We start from the raw sequence: 21018 nt of genomic DNA, 5'->3' as shown, positions 1-21018 counted from the left end.
TTGTGGTTAACTCCCAAACTGCAACTGTAATTTCCACAGTAAACAATGCATTTTAAATGCATTTTTTGCTGTGAACATGACAATGGTCCCAAAAATGTGTCAAAATTGTCCGAAAAAAATCGCTGATCGCCGCCATTAGTAGTAAAAAAAATATATAAAAATGCAATAAAACTATCCCCTATTTTGTAAACACTTTAAATTTTGCGCAAACTAACCGATAAGCGCTTATTGCGATTTTTTTTTTTTACCAAAAATAGGTAGAAGAATACGTATCGGCCTAAACTGAGCAAAACATTTTTTTTTATATATTTATTTTTGGGGGATATTTATTATAGCAAAAAGTAGAAGTGATTAAATACCACCAAAAGAAAGCTCTATTTGTTGGAAAAAAAGGACGCCAATTTTGTTTGGGAGCCACGTCGCACAACCGCGCAATTGTCAGTTAAAGCGACGCAGTGCCGATTTGCAAAAAGGAGCCTGGTCCTTTAGCTGCATTTTGGTCCGGGGCTTAAGTGGTTAAGTGTGACGGCCCTGAATGATGAAAATTGGCCTGGACAGGAAGGGAGGAAAGTGTCCTGTATTGAAGTGGTTAAAGATCAGGTGTACTCTCACCTTGCGTATTGGGCCAATTACTACTCTGGTCTCAAATTAGCCTTTTTGTAGATCAGATGCCGACTCTTTGTTGCACAGATATCTTCCAGATCAGTAATGCTCCATCATTCCAGGCAGGGTATACTCAGAAAGTAAGCAATAACAAATATATCATAGGGCTTTTTGTTAAAATGAATTGGGATTCTTGACCCCCAGCCAATGTTCTTGCATGTTCTGAAAACGAATGTACACTCTGTATATTTCAACACCACCCGTGCAGGGTGTGTGCTCACCTTAAAACATAGGAGATATGTTGTGTTTGATGTTACAAATAGCTTCACTAAGTTTTTGTACAAATATTCTAAAAACTTTAAATAGAAAGATATTTAACCCAAAATTTGGTCCATATACCCTCAACAAAAATAGTTTTCCACCTCTTGAAACACCATTGATCATTATCCCACCAACAATGCAGTCACCTTAAAAGCTTCCAGTTTGGGCCAGTTTTGACACTTTTCACATCCATTAAAAAAAAAATCATTTATATTTTTTTGCTAGAAAATGACTTAGAATCCTTAAGGCCATGGGTAATAAAATGATGGTTGTTGCAATTTTTAATGTCACACGATGTTTGCACAGCCATTTATCAAACACACATTTTCAGGAAAAAATACACTTAAAGGATCACTAAAGGAATTTTTTTTAGCTAAATAGCTTCCTTTACCTTGCTGCAGTACTGGTTTCATGTCCTCATTGTTCGTTTTTGCTTTGAAGTAGCTGTAATTCTGCTGTGATCTCCACACTTCCTGGTTGTCTGTTTCCTTATAACCATCGTACTGGGAGATTTTCACTGTGGTCTAAGCTGTCATTACTGTGTGTCTAAAACTTAACAGAACCAATCAGATTCATTTTAAAAACAAAACACTGCCCTGGATTTGTTTGTTTTTGTTCTGTGTGTCTCTCTAGTTCACAGGAACATGAAACCAGTTTAAAAGTGAAACTAACCTGCAGGCACATTATATGATTGATTTTTATCTATTTGTAATCATTTTTAAAGGGAATCAGTTAACTTTTATGGCTCTATACCCAGTAAACAGTCATTTCAGCAAAACAAATGTTTTCCTTTAGTGACCCTTTAAGCCTCGTAGACACGATCGGATAATCCAACGGGAATTGTCTGATTACAGGCTGTTGTCAGAAAATCCGACCGTTTGTACGCTCCATCGGACAATTGTCAGACTTTTTGCCAACAAATGTTGGATAGCATGCTTTAAAATTGTCCGCCAACAAACGTATGTTGTTGGATTATCCAATCGTGTGTACACAAGTCTATCAGACAAAACTCCAAAGTACAAACACGCATGCTCAGGTTCACCATAACACAACAATAGCAGAAGTTGCCCAAAGGGTGGCGCTAAAGAGCTGAAAAACCACATAGTTTTATGTTTGCTGGCTGACAATTCTTTGCCGTTTTTTTGCAAGACAAGTTCACGGCCAACGCCCTTTTAGACAAAAGTCAGAGGCTTTGTCCGCAGAAAGTCAGATCGTGTGTATGAGGCTTTATATAGACAGTTGCTCCGTGTGAGTGTATAGAATTTGTTATATGGGTACCCTCTTCCCAAAATATAGTAGGGAATTTGGAATGCAATGGGGCAGCGGAATTTTTGTTGGTACTGTCAAAGGACATTGACAATTTAAAGCGGTTGTATACCCCATTTTTTTTTATACATGCAAGGCAAGCGCATAATGAGACAGTATGACTAGCATACTAGCTCATTATCAATTACTTATCTTAGATCGAAGCCCCTGCAGCGGTCCTCGGACATGTCCTCCATCGCCGCCATAATACCCAGAGTGACTTCCGGGTATCGCCGCTCTGGTGATGACTCACTCACGCGCATACACCCAAAACGTCACGATCCACGCACATGCCCACATTACCGGCAGGCTCCCATTCAAGAGCCCCGGCGCTCAGTGCGCCTGTGCTGTTGTCTACGGCATGCATGCGCCAAAGACATCAGTGCCTGCTTTTCTGCAAATATCTCCTTAATTATGTGGGTTAAGGAGATATTGCAAGCACCTACAGGTAAGTCTTAATGTAGGTTTACCTGTAGGTGCGTGTATGACAAGAGGGTATACAACCGCTTTAAATATATTAAAGGCAAATAAAAAATGTAATAAAATACACTTAAACTTTTTTTTTTTTAGCCAATCAGAAGCCAGCACACGCTAGTGAATGGAGATGAATTAAAGGAGAGAGAGCTTGGGTAGTTTGAAAAATTGCTTTGCCAGGGAGATACTGAGGGATCCCTATACTACTCCATTGCAGGTTGGTGTTTGTATGTTGAACTGAGAGATAATCTAGCAGCAGAGAGTATTTCAGTGCATTTTGTAAGTGATGGTAAAGTATTTTAGGGCTGGTTAAAGCGGGAGTTCACCCGAAAAAATGTTTTTAACATTAGATTGATGCTCATTTTGTCAAGGGGAATCGGGTAGTTTTTTTAAAATCGAAGCAGTACTTACCGTTTTAGAGAGCGATCTTCTCCGCCGCTTCCGGGTATGGTCTTCGGGTCTGGGCGTTCCTATTTGACTGACAGGCTTCCGATGGTCGCATACATCGCGTCACGAGTAGCCGAAAGAAGCCGAACGTCGGTGCGGCTCTATACGGCGCCTGTGCACTGACGTTCGGCTACTTTCGGAAAATCGTGACGCGATGTATGCGACCGTCGGAAGCCTGTCAATCAAGTAGGAACGCCCAGTCCCGCAGCCGATACCCAGAAGCGGCGGAGAAGATGCATCTCTAAAACGGTAAGTACCGCTTCAATTGTTAAAAAAAAAAAACACCCGATTCCCCTTGACAAAACGAGCCTCAATCTAATGTTAAAAAAAAAAAGATTTAAGGCTCGATTCACACCTATGCATGTTGCTTTTGAGCGTTTTTGCAATGCTTTTTGTGGTGCTTGCTGCATTTGACATGCGTTTTTACCATGATTTTACCGCGATTTGCGTTTTTTTTTTTATTTTTTTTTTTTTTTTTAGGCAGTAATTTTTATTTTTTTACATTTCCTTTAACAACCAGCTATAAACAGGTTAATAAAACGCAAATTGCGGCAAAATCGCAGCACTTGCGTTTTTGATGCAGGTCCATTGAATTCTATTGCATGCAAAACGCTGCTTTTTGCAGGAAAAAAAGTCCCTGACTCTTTCCAAAAACGCAGAGGCACACAAAAAGCATTGATGTGAACATGTTCCATAGGAAACCATGTTAAAAAATTTCCCTGCATTTCTGCAAAATGCAAAATGCATCAAAAAAAGCATTAGTGTGAATGGAGCCTTACACCAGAACATGGTGCCGGAAAGGAGTGATCGGTGAGAAGTTCCCACACTGTGTTTAAAGCCCCGTACACACCATCAGATTATCTGCAGATTGCATACAAATTGAAACTCTTAAGGTTTGACCTCATATTATTATATGGTTTTGGTAAATCTGAGGACAAATATCTGCAGAAAATCTGATGGTGTGCATGGGGCTTAAAAGCACTGCCTTTGTGATCTGCTCTGGGTATCAATCTATTATAAAGGACATTCCAAATGCAGATCACAAATGCAGTGCATTTGCCTGTGTCACATCGCATGGTGGTTGCATTTGCATTGTGATTTGGTGTGATGTGTTTTGGAATACTAGTGCACGCACCATGCTCCCCTTTTTTTTTTTTTTTTGCATTATTTGGTACAATTTGCAGCTTATTCAAATGAATGGGCTGCCAAACTGCATTTCACTGGAACTAGCACCATGTCCCCGTGTGATTCAGGTGTAAACGGGTCCTAAAGTAGGAAGTACAATGTATACTCCTTAATCACATGATCTGTTATTCCAATGTTTACCTTTTTATAATATGCATGATATCAACTCCAGTGGTAATATCTGGACAACATTTATACTCCCTCTATACCATATACAATCTATCATTAACCACTTCAATACCGCACACCGTCATATGACGTCCACAAAGGGGATCTCCTATCCTGGGTGGACGTCATATGACGTCCTGGACTTTGTATGATGATATCTGAATGATGCCTGCAGCTAGAGGCATCATTCAGATATTGTGTTCCAGCGGCGATCCTGCACACCATAAGAATGATCATAGCGGCGGTTCCGCCGCTTGATCGTTCTTATAGGCGGTGGGAGGGGACCTCGCCATTCGGTGCTTCTCCGGGCTCCCCCGTGCCATCGGGGGCCCGGAGAAAGGTTCGCCCTGCGCCGGATAGGAAGCAGATGGTCACCAGTCATCTCTATGACCGTCAGAGGCCCGGGCGCGATGTGATGATGTCCCGCCCGGGTACCTGTAAGTAAACAAAGCCGCAATTGCGGCTAGTAAGCATGAGATCTGTGAATTTTTTTTCACAATCTTATGCTTTCCAGCCTGGAGGAGAGATGTGGGGTCTTATTGACCCCGCATCTCTCCTTAAAGAGGACCTGTCTCACACTATTCCTATTACAAGGGATTTTTACATTCCTTGCAATAGGAATAAAAGCGATCAAAAAAAAATGTAAAAAAAGTGTAAAAAATACATAAGTAAAATAAAAAATAAATAAATAAAAAAAATTAAAACGTCCCCGGTAGCTCACGCTCAGAAGCGAACGCACACATAAGTCCCGCCCACGTATGTAAACGTCGTTCAAACCACACATGTGAGGTATCGCCTCGTGCGTTAGAGCGTGTGCAACAATTCTAGCACTAGACCTCCTCTGTAACGCTAAACTGGTAACCTGTGAATTTTTTCAAAGCGTCGCCAATGGAGATTTGTAAGTAACGAAGTTTGGCGCCATTCCATGAGTGTGCGCAATTTTAAAGCGTGACATGTTGGGTATCTATTTACTCGGCGTAACATCATCTTTCATATTTTTCAAAAAAATTGGGCTAACTTTACTGTTTTTTAATTTTTTAATTAATGAAACCATTTTTTTCCCCCAAAAAAGCGTTTGAAAAATTATTGCGCAAATACCATGCAAGATAAAAAGTTGCAATTACCGCCATTTTATTCCCTATGGTGTCTTCTAAAAAACATATATAATGTTTGGGGGTTCTGAGTAATTTTCTAGCAAAATAATGATGATTTGTACATGTAGGAGAGAAGTGCCAGAATAGTCCTGATATGGAGGTGGGTATAAAAGCCCTGTATTGAAGTGGTTAAAGGGGTTGTAAAGGTAAAAGTTTTTCTCACCTTAATGCACTCTATGCATTCTAGGTGAAAAAAAATCCGAGTATTAGTGGCCCCCCAGTTACCCCCCCCCCCCCCCCGTTAACTTACCTGACCCCTCGAAAGTCCCGCGCAGGCTTCTCGGCCGTCTTCCCGGCTCATTCATTGGTCGATTGAAAGCAGCGCAGCCATTGGCTTGCTCTGCTGTCAATCACATCCAATGACACGGCGCGCCGGGGAGGGTGGGGCCGAGTGATACAGTAAGCGGCTATGGCCGCTGGCTGTATCACGGGAGCACGCCCGCAAGAACTTAACACCATGCAAGCTCGCTCGCATGAGTTGTTGAGTTCTTGCGGGGGGAGCCGAGACAGCCGCCAAAGGACCCCAGAAGAACAGGTTCGGGCCACTCTGTGCAAAACGAGCTGCATAGTGGAGGTAAGTATAACATGTTTGTTATTTTAAAAAAAAATCGTCTTTAGTGATCCTTTAAGCCTAGGTTTCCACAATTGCGACCTGAAAGTCGTGAGGTTTTTTTTTTGTTGCCGCAATTTTGATGGGACTTGAAGCAATGCCTGTGTATTCTTGGTCTATGGACCTCAAGTCACATTAAAGTTGGACCAAAGTAGTGCGGGGGCTACTTTGAAGTCATACAGATATGAACGGTACTCATTGGAAATCATATGGTACGACTTGTCATGCGACTTTGAAGTCACATGACAAGTCGCCTGAGTGTTTAATTTCAGGCAGAAAGTCGCGTGTTTTTGCACTGGTCAAAAGGTCACCAATGTAAAAAGCAAAAAATCTCCTGTAATCTGCGCAAAAAGAAGCTCATGTACTTTTTTGAGATTCAGTCATTGTGCTTCAGGCTACAAAACGCTTGGATATAAACAGGGCCATTTAAATAAATGGGATTTTGCTTGTTGGCCATTTTTCTGGTGTTTTTTACGAGCATCAATAGACGTCCAGCCAGTATAACAGAACCACTTCCCGGATGTCAATCTGCTATTGACCGGGCAGGAAGTGGTTAATGGGTAAATCCTTCCGGGGCTCGAGTGTTTAAACCATCCCCCAACAATGTGTGTAGGGATAATGACATGACTGGTTGGTAAAGACTCAGTGGTGCCTGCACCCACCATCATCCATAACAATTATTGATGGTGTGAAGCTGTAATGTACAATAATGGTAGTAATATTGCTATTATACATAGTGGTGGTACTGCCAAACTCCTGAACAGCCAAGGTTTGGGCCAGACTTGTTTATCATGCTTAACCACTTCCCGCCCGGCCTATGGCCGATTTACGTCCGGGAAGTGGTTATGAAATCCTGACAGGACGTTCTAGAACGTCCTGCAGGATTTCATGCCGCGCGCGCCCGTGGGGGCGCGCATCGCGGCGATCGGTGATGCGGGGTGTCAGTCTGACACCCTGCATCTCCAATCTCGGTAAAGAGCCTCCAGCGGAGACTCTTTACCACGTGATCAGCCGTGTCCAACCACGGCTGATCACGATGTAAACAGGAAGAGCCGTCGATGGCTCTTCCTCACTCGCGTCTGACAGACGCGAGTAGAGGATAGCCGATCGGCGGCTCTCCTGACAGGGGGGGTTAGCGCTGATTGTTTATCAGCGCAGCCCCCCCTCGGATCGCCACACTGGACCACCAGGGATGCCCACCCTGGAGCACCAGGGTGGGCAAAAAAAAAATAAATGCCAGAAAAAAAAAAAAAAGTCTAAAAAATAAATAAAAAAAAAAAGCATAAAGAAAAAAAGATGCCAGTCAGTGCCCACAAATGGGCACTGACTGGCAACCTGGCAAAAATCAGTGCTGCCACCCCAGTGTCCATCAGCGCCACCCCAGTGTCCATCAGCGCCACCCCAGTGTCCATCAGTGCCACCCCAGTGTCCATCAGTGCCACCCCACAGTGCCCATCCATGCCCAGTGCCCACCTATCAGTGCCCATCTGTGCCACCCATGAGTGCCCATCAGTGCCGCCTATGTGTGCCCATCAGTGCCGCCTATGTGTGCCCATCAGTGCCGCCTATGTGTGCCCATCAGTGCCGCCTATGTGTGCCCATCAGTGCCGCCTATGTGTGCCCATCAGTGTCGCATACCAGCGCCGCCAATCAGTGCCACCTCATCTGTGCCCGTCAGTACTACCTCATCGATGTCCATCAGTGCCATCTCATCGGTGCCCATTAGTGCCGCCATATCAGTGCCCGTAATTGAAAGAGAAAACGTATTTACAAAAAAATTAACAGAAAAAAATAAAAACGTAATTTTTTTTCCAAATTTTCAGCCTTTTTTTAGTTGTTGCGCAAAAAAAAATCGCAGAGGTGATCGAATACCACCAAAAGAAAGCTCTATTTGTGGGGAAAAAAGGACGCCAATTTTGTTTGGGTACAGTGTAGCATGACCGCGCAATTGCCATTCAAAGTGCGACAGTGCTGAAAATTGGCTTGGGCGGGAAGCTGCGTAAGTACCTGGTATGGAAGTGGTTAAAGCGGAGTTCCGGCCACAATTTCACTTTTTAAATATAAATACCCCTGTAATACACAAGCTTAATGTATTCTAGTAAAGTTAGTCTGTAAACTAAGGTCCGTTTTGTTGGGTTGTTACAGCATTTAGACACTTTATAAAATAGAAATTGACTGGGGCCATCTTAAGTGTGGGCATCATGAAGCCAGACTGTATGACTTCCTGGATTTCAGCCTTGTAAATCTCGCACATGCTCAGTGTGGCACAAGCAGTGTCAGATCAGGTTTCAGCACCTGTGCTGTCCAAGTCACATGATTCTTTGAGACTGGGGAGTGCACAGACTACTGGAAAGTTACACCTACTACATTCCCAGGAGTCTGTGCGGTGTAGGTTAGGAAGCCTTAAGCACCTAGGTGCAGGAAGTAGGAAGATTAACTATTCTGCCTAGCAACAACACTTTGAAGGCATCTAAAAAAAAAAAATGTTTTCATAAAGGACTAATGACATTTTTTTAAAACTACTGATGTAATGTTATATTTATGGGTGGAACTCCACTTTAAACAATGTATTCTTTCTTTCCTTAACAGGAGGTCCGAAAAGTGCATTACTCTCAGCTGTTTTTTAGCAGCACGCGATGACCAACAAAGGAGATATGTGCTTTCAACATGAGGACGTTTTCAATTTTAAGTCAGATCACACAGTTCCACAGATGATTCATACTGAAGAGAAAGCGCGTTCATGGTTTGAATGGGAAGCATGCCTCAAAAAAAATCAAAGTGTTACTGGACACCAGAGGATGCAAACAGAAGAGAAGCCATTTAAATGTCCAGAATGTGACAAGTGTTTTGCAAAAAAGTTATTTCTTATTAATCACCAGAGGAGACACGCAGGGGAGAAGCCATTTAAATGTTTAGAATGTGACAAATGCTATTCACGAAGGACGGCTCTTATTCTACACCAGAGGATTCACACCGGAGAGAAGCCATTTATATGTTCAGAATGTGACAGGAGCTTTACAAAACAGGCAGAACTTACTGAACACCAGAGGATTCACACAGGAGAAAAGACCTTTAGATGTTCAACCTGTGGCAAGTGCTTCACTCACAAGGGAGATTTTACTAAACACCAGAGGACTCACACAGGAGAGAAGCCATATGGATGCTCAGAATGTGGTCTGTACTTTGCGCAAAGGCACAATCTTACTGTACACCAGAGGATTCACACAGGAGAGGAGCCATATACATGTTCAGAATGTGGCCTTTCCTTTGCTAGAAAGATGCATCTTGCAACCCATAAGAAGACTCACAGAGGAGAGGACCCATTTAAATGTTCAGAATGTGACCGGGGCTTTATAGAAAAGTCAAATCTCATTCGACATCAGAAAATTCACAAAGTAAAGAAACCATTTAAATGTTCTACATGTGATAAATGCTTTACAGACAAGAAAGATCTTATTAAACATCAGACGATGCACACAGCCGAGAAGCCATTCGGATACTTTGAACAAGAAAACCAGGTCCGCTCATTAGATCAGGCCTCCCTCCCATCATATGATGGCTGTAGTATAACACACCCGCGGGGGGGAAACTGTACTTGCCTTACCTCTGGCTTCTGCACTGAACAGGATTGCATCACAACTCTTGCAGCGAGATCCTTGGAAATGCTGAATAACCCAAATATTGGAAGTCTATCCAGTATGTTTTTATGAGATTTGTAATTTTTTTAATTCGCAGACCCTAGACAGCAGGGTCGTGATGTGACCCTCCTCTAGACTACGTTTAAAATCCTTAAAGCGGGAGTTCACCCGAAAATTTTTTTTGAACATTAGATTCATGCTCATTTTGTCTAGGGGAATCGGCTATTTTTTTTAAAAACTAAGCAGTACTTACCGTTTTAGAGAGCGATCTTCTCCGCCGCTTCCGGGTATGGTCTTCGGGACTGGGCGTTCCTATTTGACAGTCTTCCGAAAGGCTTCCGACGGTCGCATCTATCGCGTCACAAGTAGCCGAAAGAAGCCGAACGTCGGTGCGGCTCTATACGAGCCTGCGCACCGACGTTCGGCTGCTTTCAAAAAATCGTGACGCGATAGATGCGACCGTCGGAAGCCTGTCAATCAAATAGGAACGCCCAGTCCTGCAGCCCATACCCGGAAGTGGCGGAGAAGATCGCTCTCTAAAACGGTAAGTATTGCTTCATTTTTTTAAAAACTAGCCGATTCCCCTAGACAAAATGAGCATCAATCTAATGTTAAAGATTTACATTTCCGGGTGAACCTCCACTTTAATGATACAAATTTTAAAAAAAAATGGTTCACACTCCATATTATATAACCCTTATGTGATCTACCATTAAAAACTGAAGTAGTCTGACCATACCTTAGCAAAACACATTTTATACTTGCATGAAGCATCTCTGTTTAGTATTCGGAAGAAGTGTATGGAAATATAATGTTATGTTAAGGGGCATTTTTTTGTATACAATAGTAATTACATTCACTGACTGTGAATCTTATCACTGTACTTTAAAATACATTCACTGGGAAAAGTCACCTGCAGTTAATCTTTGGTGAATGCCACATTTACTGATTTCTAGTCTCCATAAAATTACTGTATTTGGCAGTTCTAAAAGATGTGTTAAATTGGAATTTTTACAGTACAACCATTACTTAATATAATAAAGTAATGTTTAGTGTACGTGCGTGTGGGGTGGGTGTTTTTTTTTGGGGGGGGGGGGGGGTGTTTGGGTTTATACACTGGATTTCTTCTGCCAATATAGTCTTGCAAACACTTTTCTTTGCAATCTATAAACAAAATCTGTAAAGTAAAATAAAATGCTTGGTTTTCTATTTTGAGCAGTGTTTTCGAAAAAAAAGTTTTGCTGTAAATAAAAATAAAAAATATACAATTTATTTGATTTTGTCCTGTATAGAATGATGTAAAAAAAAAATATGATCCGGAAATGTTATTTGCAAATAGTGGGGGGAAAAAAGGCCTTTTTATTTTATTTTTTACTGTGGTATATGTTTTGTGTTATTTTTTTATTTTATTTTCTTTGGAAATGGAAACATTTTATAAATGGGGGGATACATTTAAGTACAGTATTAGTGTTGACTACACCATATTGGAGTTGATTAAGGGTTAAATAGAAATATATTTTATTTAACCACTTAAGACCCGGACCTTTAGGCAGCTAAAGGACCTGGTCAGTTTTTGCAATTCGGCACTGCGTCGCTTTAACTGACAATTGCGCGGTCGTGCGACGTGGCTCCCAAACAAAATTGGCATCCTTTTTTTTTTCCAATAAATAAAGCTTTCTTTTGGTGGTATTTGATTACCTCTGTGGTTTTTCTTTGTTGCGCTATAAACAGAAATAGAGCGACAATTTTGAAAAAATTCAATATTTTTTACTTTTTGCTATAATAAATATCCCCCAAAAATATATATATAAAAAAAATGTCCTCAGTTTAGGCCGATATGTATTCTTCTACCTATTTTTGGTAAAAAAAAATTGCAATAAGCGTTTATCGATTGGTTTGCGCAAAATTTATAGCATTTCCAAAATAGGGGATAGTTTTATTGCATTTTTATTAATTATTTATTTTTTACTACTAATGGCGGCGATCAGTGATTTTTTTTCGTGACTGCGACATTACGGCGGACACTTCGGACAATTTTGACACATTTTTGGGACATTGTCATTTTCACAGCAAAAAAATGCATTTAAAATGCATTGTTTACTGTGAAAATGGCAATTGCAGTTTGGGAGTTAACCACAAGGGGGCGCTGAAGGGGTTATGTATGACCTCATGTCTGTTTCTAACTGTAGAGGGGTGTGGCTGTAGGTGTGACGTCATCGATTGTGTATCCCTATAAAAGGGATCACAAAAAATGATATGTCTACCCCCACATATACACATGTATGAATGGAAACGCAGACATTGGGGGTGCCTACATGTGAAAATGTTGATTGCGATGCACCTGTTACACGCTGTGCATGCTGGAGTGATAACAATAAAAGACCTCCTCTGTAACACAAAACGGATGATCTATATGTCGCTATTTCACAGGCACACACAAATTTAAGGTTTGGCATGTGGGTTATCTATTTATTCGGTGCAACCTCGTCTTTTATAGTTAAAAAATGGTTTTGTGGTTTATTGCATTTGTTTGTGCTAAAATTCAATTTAGTGGTATTTATTTTTTTACAGAAATGTTGCATTTCCTGGACCTTTGCAGTAATATCAAGTGTAGCACACCCCCGTAGGAGCTGTAGATTATCTGGATCTCCCGCGCCTGCACAGCCAGGCACACCAAATCCGTAGCTTTGTTTTTTTTATGTCTGTTATTTGTTAGAGGGTTAATAACTTGGATAGAGATGCAAAGTTATGGGATGCCCTCTTAACTTCGGGGACACATTCCTATATACAGTCTCCTTCACTTTCCTCCGGCACACTCCCTTGCTTCATCAAAATCACTCCAAAAATGATCTGACAAGATCCAGTCAGATTAACAACAACCCATTAAAGGCAGGAACTCACAGCACCTTTTAGTGTAGCACAGATGTAGTGAAACGGCATGTAATTTCTCCTCTGTGGCCACTGATCCCAGCACCACCTCTTCAGGCACTGCTGGCCCATAGCTGTAGCTGCCCCTTTCACCAGCCCTCCTGTCTGTGCCTCTACACCAGTCCACCCTACTGACTCTCGTGAAGGATTAAATGTGGCAGTCTCCCCCTCCTTTGCTAGTCCCAAACACTGTTGCATTACTCACTCTGTCCTCACTTGCTCCCGTGTCTCCAGGAAAGCTTCCTTCTGTGTGTTTTTGGCAGGATCCTTCCAGCACCTGTGACCTGGCCCAAGGCAGAACACCCCTCAGACTAGGGGACACCCCTGAGGGCCACCAACGGCCTCCTCAAGACTGTATCTCCATCTTCCATCCAACTGTCCCTGCTGGCATGGCCCAAGTCTATTTATGAAGTAGTCTCAGCCTACTGCTGAGGATTGACCAAGGCCCCATAAATATTCAGGGCAGCTCCTCCTAAATACCATCCTCTAGTTCTAGAAGATTCTCCAACCTTCTAGACCAGGGGGAGATACCAGAGTGCTGCCAGAAGAAATCACCCAGCTCTGAACTAATAAACCCTGACCCAGCTAAAAATGTGAGTCAAAGTATGGTTTGCATATACTAACTTCTAGAACACACTAGAGCAGGGATATGCAATTAGCGGACCTCCAGCTGTTGCCAAACTACAAGTCCCATGAGGCATAGCGAGACTCTGACAGCATCAAGCATGACACCCAGAGGCAGAGGCATGATGGGACTTGTAGTTTGGCAACAGCTGGAGGTCCGCTAATTGCATATCCCTGCACTAGAGGGTGCTACACAAGTGTCATAGTTAAACATTTTTTATCACTATTTTATTAACTAGAGTGTGTGCTTTCAGAAAAAAAATTGTTTTAAACTTGTACAAAAAAAAAATACAAAAAACGTCTCTGGCAGCGAAAGGATTGAAGCTGATCGAAACTTTTTGTGAAATTGTTTGTTTGGACCAAGCTGGTCCAAGTGAATTATTTTATTCAATAAGATGCTCAGCAGTACAGTATAGAGCTCTGTGTTCTGATAGTGGGATAAAAATTTCCCATCCCACACCCAGAAAATTGAGTCGTACTAAGTGCTGCTCCGCAATTACCAATGAACTTTGTATTTTATGAATGAATACAAAGCTTTCTGTGATTGCTCAAGGAAGAAAGTCAGACAGATAATATTAAGATGTCTGCCGAAATCAGAGGAAGCTTTGCATTAATTCAGGAAATACAAAGCTCCCTGTGAATAGGTGAGCAGCCCTACTCAATTTGGTTTGGATGTGGGACAAGCAGTTTTAATTCCACTGCTGGAACATGGCACTGTACAGGTCATTTTCAAAAAATTAGCATATTGTGATAAAGTTCATTATTTTCTGTAATGTACTGATAAACATTAGACTTTCATATATTTTAGATTCATTACACACAACTGAAGTAGTTCAAGCCTTTTTATTGTTTTAATATTGATGATTTTGGCATACAGCTCATGAAAACCCAAAATTCCTATCTCAAAAAATTAGCATATCATGAAAAGGTTCTCTAAACAAGCTCTTAACCTAATCATCTGAATCAACTAATTAACTCTAAACACCTGCAAAAGATTCCTGAGGCTTTTAAAAACTCCCAGCCTGGTTCATTACTCCAAACCGCAATCATGGGTAAGACTGCCGACCTGACTGCTGTACAGAAGGCCATCATTGACACCCTCAAGCAAGAGGGTAAGACACAGAAAGAAATTTCTGAACGAATAGGCTGTTCCCAGAGTGCTGTATCAAGGCACCTCAGTGGGAAGTCTGTGGGAAGGAAAAAGTGTGGCAGAAAACGCTGCACAACGAGAAGAGGTGACCGGACCCTGAGGAAGATTGTGGAGAAGGACCGATTCCAGACCTTGGGGGACCTGCGGAAGCAGCGGACTGAGTCTGGAGTAGAAACATCCAGAGCCACCACCATGTACAGGCGTGTGCAGGAAATGGGCTACAGGTGCCGCATTCCCCAGGTCAAGCCACTTTTGAACCAGAAACAGCGGCAGAAGCGCCTGACCTGGGCTACAGAGAAGCAACACTGGACTGTTGCTCAGTGGTCCAAAGTACTTTTTTCGGATGAAAGCAAATTTTGCATGTCATTCGGTAATCAAGGTGCCAGAGTCTGGAGGAAGACTGGGGAGAGGGAAATGACAAAATGCCTGAAGTCCAGTGTCAAGTACCCACAGTCAGTGATGGTCTGGGGTGCCATGTCAGCTGCTGGTGTTGGTCCACTGTGTTTTATCAAGGGCAGGGTGAATGCAGCTAGCTATCAGGAGATTTTGGAGCACTTCATGCTTCCATCTGCTGAAAAGCTTTATGGAGATGAAGATTTCATTTTTCAGCACGACCTGGCACCTGCTCACAGTGCCAAAATCACTGGTAAATGGTTTACTGACCATGGTATTACTGTGCTCAATTGGCCTGCCAATTCTCCTGACCTGAACCCCATAGAGAATCTGTGGGATATTGGGAAGAGAAAGTTGAGAGACGCAAGACCCAACACTCTGGATGAGCTTAAGGCCGCTACCGAAGCATCCTGGGCCTCCATAACACCTCAGCAGTGCCACAGGCTGATTGCCTCCATGCCACGCCGCATTGAAGCAGTCATTTCTGCAAAAGGATTCCCGACCAAGTATTGAGTGCATAACTGAACATCATTATTTGAAGGTTGACTTTTTTTTTATTAAAAACACTTTTCTTTTATTGGTCGGATGAAATATGCAAATTTTTTGAGATAGCAATTTTGGGTTTTCATGAGCTGTATGCCAAAATCATCAACATTAAAACAATAAAAAGGCTTGAACTACTTCAGTTGTGTGTAATGAATCTAAAATATATGAAAGTCTAATGTTTATCAGTACATTACAGAAAATAATGAACTTTATCACAATATGCTAATTTTCTGAAAATGACCTGTATGTAGTTGAGGTTACACACAGTGCTGATGGTCCCTGCCTGTCTTAAGTAATTTGTTCATTTGGACCAGCTTGGTGCAAATGAAGCAATGAAACTTCACTAAAAGCTGAAGATCAGCTTTAATAAATAATACATGAACAATGCCAATATTAAACGGAGTAACATAGAAAAATAACAAACATCAGTACAATATATGAATGACCCTGCGATCCCCCCACCCCAAAAGCACCTTGTCACCATGTTGATGAGGACAAGGGCCTCTTCTCGACAACCCTGGCCGTTGGTTGTCAGGGTCTGCGGGCGGGGAGCTTATCGAAATCCGTGAGCCCCCTTTAATTCACCTGGAGGAAAAAAGTGTCAAGAAAAAAAAACACACTACACAGGTTTTTAAAGTCATTTATTAGGCAGCTCTGGGGGTCTTCTTTCTACTTCCGGTGTCTCTTCTGACTTCTCCGCTCTGTTTTTTCTCCCGCTCTCTGGTGCCTTCTGCCGGGCTCCTCCGCTATCTTCTTCCAGCTCTTTTACTAGCGTTGGCCCGCCCCTTATGACGTCACAGTGTCATGCCCTGGGACTGTGATGTCATAAGGGGCAGGGTCATCAAATGACATATAATCATTGCACACCACGCACAGGGCATTACAGCGGGAGAGAGCGTTGAGTCAACATCGGAAGAAGACAACTGAGAAGACCGGGCCACCACTAGCAAAAGAGCTGGCAGAAGATAGCGGAGGTGCCTGGCAGAAGGCAGAAAGCACCGGAGAGTGGGAGAAGAACCAGAGAGCGCAGAGAAGGCACTAGAGATCCGGAAGAGACCACCCGGAGTCGGAAGAAGACCCATGGAGCTGCCTAATTACTTTAAAAACCTGTGTAGTGTGTTTTTTTTCTTGATACTTTTTCCCCCCCAGGTGAATGGGTAGGGGTACGATGTACCCCATACTCATTCACATAGGGTGGGGGCCGGTGTCTGGGGGCACCCTTATAAGCCCCCCGCCCGCAGACCCAGACAACCAATGGCCAGGGTTGTCGGGAAGAGGCCCTTTTCCTCATCAACATGGGGACAGGGTGCTTTGGGGTGGGGGGCCGCAGGGCGCCTCACTGCCCCAAAGCACCTACCCCCCATTTTGAGGGTATGCGGTCTGGTACGGCTCGTCCCTACCCCCTTTCCTGACCGGCCGGGCTACGTGCTCAGATAAGGGTCTTGTATGGATCTGTGAGGGGACCCCCACACGTTTTTTTATAGCGTAGGGGTAAAAAACCTTAAAATCCGTACAAGACCCAAGGGCCTGATATGCTCTTGGAGGGGGAACCCATGCCGGTTTTTAACCACTTGACCACTGGGCACGTAAACCCACTTAATAACCAGACCAATTTTCAACTTTCGGTGTTCTCACAATTTGAATGACAATTACTCAGTCATACAACATTGTACCCAAATTAAATTTTCGTCCTTTTTTTCACACAAATAGAGCTTTCTTTTGGTGGTATTTAATCACCATTGGGTTTTTTATTTTTTGCGCTATAAGAGAAAAAAGACTGAAAATTCTGTAAAAAAAAAGAATTTTTCTTTGTTTCTGTTAAAAAATTTAGTAAATTTTGTATTTTTTCTTCATTCTTTTGCATAAATGTGGAAGATGAAGTTACGCCGAGTAAATAGATACCCAACATGTCACCCTTCAAAATTGCACACGCTCGTGGAATGGCGCCAAACTTCGCTACCTAAGAATCCCCATAGGCAACGTTGCAGGGTATTGCGGAGTATTGTGGGGTATTGTGGAGTATTGTGGGGTATTGCGGGGTATTGTGGGGTATTTTGGGGTATTGCAGCAGAGTATTTTGGGGTATTGCAGCAGAGTATTTTGGTGTATTGCAGAGTATTGCTGGGGCATTGCAGAGTATTGCCGGGGCATTGCAGAGTATTGCCGGGGCATTGCAGAGTATTGACGGGGCATTGCAGAGTATTGCCGAGTATTGCTGGGGCATTGCAGAGTATTGCTGGGGCATTGCAGAGTATTGCTGGGGCATTGCAGAGTATTGCTGGGGCATTGCAGAGTATTGCTGGGGCATTGCAGAGTATTGCTGGGGCATTGCAGAGTATTGCTGGGGCATTGCAAGAGTATTGACGGGGTATTGCAGAGTATTGCTGGGGCATTGCAGAGTATTGCTGGGGCATTGCAGAGTATTGACGGGGCATTGCAGAGTATTGCCAGGGCATTGCAGTGTATTGCCGAGTATTGCTGGGGCATTGCAGAGTATTGCTGGGGCATTGCAGAGTATTGCTGGGGCATTGCAGAGTATTGCTGGGGCATTGCAGAGTATTGCTTGGGCATTGCAGAGTATTGCTGGGGCATTGCAGAGTATTGCTGGGGCATGGCAGAGTATTGCTTGGGCATTGCAGAGTATTGCTGGGGCATTGCAGAGTATTGCTGGGGCATTGCAGAGTATTGCACAGGGAGGCATGGATGGCTGGCTGGATCTGTGACTGCATGTGTCACAGATCCAGCCCGCAGCAGCTGCTGCTGCATGCGCTCTCTCCCCTCTCCTCTCTCACACTGTACCGTTCGGTACAGAGAGGAGAGGGAGGAACCGGCGTCATCACATGACGCCGGTTTGTTTACTAGTGATCGCTCCGTCATTGGATGGAGCGATCACCTGGTAAACCGCCGATATCAGCAGCGATTTACCGTGATCCGTGATCAGCCGGGTCCGGAGGTCACAGAGATTCCCGTGTGCGCGCCCCACAGGGCGCGCGGGAGCGCGATTCTGGGAGGACGTACATTGACGCCCTCCCAGAGTTAAGCAACCGCCTTGTAGACGTATTTCGTCTATAGGGCGGTTGCTAACCGGTTAATAAAAAATTTGGTGTGGAGTTCCCCCTTAAGATCAGCAGTGCACAAGTCGCATGCCAAAGTTGGAGCATGCTAGACAGTGTTCCGACTTTGATCCAACTTCAATGATATTCAATGGGCTGAAATAGGATCAAAGTCGAACCAAAGTAGTACAGGGAGCATTTTCAAAGTCGGTCCGACCAGCCGAACCAGTTAAGACGGCTCCTATAGGGAAACATTAATTTTCACACGTCATGAGACATGAGCTCCCAATGTCGGAGCGTTTGTTGCACCAGTGTGAACCCGGCCTGAAGGTTCCACCCCAATTAAGACACTCTCTGGAACCTTCAAACTCCAGGCCCTAATTACAAAACCTGGACAAAGCTTAAAAAACTGTACCAAACTGGTATAATGTAGACTAGGGTCATGCAGAAGTTTTTTGTACAGCAGTTCTTGTAGCAGACTCAACCCAGCTTCACGTTTTATTTATTTCACCACCTTTGACTAATTGATTGGCTGAAAGGGTGCAATCTACTTAAATAATAAAGTTTCATCTCATTTTTTTTTTTTTTTTTTTTTATAGAAAGTTTCAGCTACACAGTCACAGCCAGGACAAGTTAATTAAAGGGGTTGTAAAGGTAAAAATGTTTTACCTAAATAGCTTCCTTTACCTTAGTGCAGTCCTCCTTCACTTACCTCATCATTCGATTTTGCTTTTAAATGTCCTTATTTCTTCTGAGAAATGCTCACTTCCTGTTCTTCTGTCTGTAACTCCACACAGTAATGTGAGGCTTTCTCCCTGGTGTGGAGAAAGCATCTTGAGGGGGGAGGGGGCGAGAAGGAGTGTCAGGACACTCTACTTTGCAGATAGAGAAAGGAGCTGTGTGTTAGTGGGCATCCTGACACTCCTGCTCGCCCCCTCAAGAGGCTTTCTCCACACCAGGGAGAGAGCCTCGCATTACTGTGTGGAGTTACAGACAGAAAAACAGGAAGTGAGGATTTCTCAGAAGAAATAAGGACATTTAAAAGCAAAATCGAATGATGAGGTAAGTGAAGGAGGAGTGCACTAAGGTAAAGGAAGCTATATAGGGAAACATTTTTTTCCTTTAGAACCCTTTTAACATTCTATGTAAAGGGAAAACAATAGGGTGGAACCCTAAATGAAAAGAATGTTTCACATCATTAGCATAAACAAGTGATACTATGATTATATTACAAAAGATACAGGGAATAGTAAAGGAATGTTTTGTGTTCTTAGTTAAGGCTCATAACAATGAATTTGTGAGGTGTGTCACCATATATTCTTTAAGCAAAAACATGTAGGCTGGGGTCACGCTGGTGCGAATAGACATTGCATGTGCAGATTACATGAGATATCTGTCCGATACAAATTCAGCCATATAGTTTGAATGGCTGAATTTGCATTGAATTCGGACCAGAAGGGTACAGAACCATTTTTTTGGTCCGCACTGGAATCGGATTGCATGGTTTTCTCGCATTGCACCAGTGTGAACCCAGCCGCAGTGGTGTATTTAGGTTTTGTGCTGCCCTAGGCCTGACTAAACTCATGCACCCCCTAATTTAAATTTGACCCACCCCTTCCTATTTAAGAATTTTCGAGTGGAATAGAGGAGCAATCTTTAAGGTAGAGGCGCATACATCCTGTTAGGGCATAAAGGAAGGATACAGAATATGGAAGAGCTTACAATCTATTAGTTTATATAGGAATTAAACAGAAGGGGAGATCCTGAGGCTGGGTTCACACTATTTCCGCATGCGGCTCACAGCCGGTGCGTTCCTGTTCACCATTTCAGATCTCATTCCAGACCAAATTTTGGGCTGAATTCAGACCTGAAAAAAAACAAAAGGACCACTGTGCAAATTCGTACCGGAGCTGCAGAGAAGATATGTGAACCGGCTCCAAAGAGAGACAGTCACAATCTCCTACAATGCAAATTAAATGCGGCAGGGAAAACCACATCCAATTCACATACAGTAGGTGTAAACACAGCATTATAGTCATTTAAAGCAGATCTAAACCCTAACTGAAAAGACATGGGGGGTTATTTTGACGAAAGGCAAATCCACATTGCACTACTAGTGCACTTAGGCTCGATTCACACCTATGCATGTTCCCTTTGAGCGTTTTTGCAGTGCTTTTTGCAGTGCTTGTTGCGTTTTTTGACGTGCGTTTTTACCGTGTGTTTACCACGATTTGCGTTTTTTTTTTTTTGCCATCAATTTAAATTTTTTTACATTTCCTATAAACAGGTAAAAAAAAACACAAAACGCAAATCGCGGTAAAAACGCTGTGCTTGCATTTTGGATGCAGGTCCATTGAATTCTATTACATGCAAAACGCTGCTTTTTGCGGGGAAAAAAGTCCCCGACCCGTTCCAAAAA

The 21018-nt window shown here is 42.9% G+C and overlaps 1 protein-coding gene across 2 annotated transcripts; it reads left to right on the top strand.

The window, feature by feature from the left end:
• Positions 1-635: 635 nt before the first annotated feature.
• LOC120930925 (gastrula zinc finger protein XlCGF8.2DB-like) lies at positions 636-10124 on the top strand. 2 transcript variants are annotated; one of them, XM_040342063.1, is made up of 3 exons: positions 636-743; positions 2800-2920; positions 8857-10124. In XM_040342063.1, the coding sequence occupies exon 3, from the start codon at positions 8904-8906 to the stop codon at positions 9975-9977; it is 1074 nt and encodes a 357-aa protein (XP_040197997.1). In that variant the 5' UTR covers positions 636-743; positions 2800-2920; positions 8857-8903; the 3' UTR covers positions 9978-10124. The 2 variants fall into 2 exon arrangements, with proteins under 2 accessions (XP_040197997.1, XP_040197998.1); XM_040342064.1 differs by lacking the exon at positions 2800-2920 and having other exon boundaries at positions 637-742.
• Positions 10125-21018: the final 10894 nt, after the last annotated feature.

The sequence above is a fragment of the Rana temporaria genome, chromosome 3 (assembly GCF_905171775.1).
Source record: "Rana temporaria chromosome 3, aRanTem1.1, whole genome shotgun sequence".
Classification (NCBI taxonomy): Eukaryota; Metazoa; Chordata; class Amphibia; order Anura; family Ranidae; genus Rana; species Rana temporaria.
The sequence above is the reverse complement of the archived record's forward strand: the minus strand, read 5'-3'. Positions and strand labels throughout refer to the sequence as shown.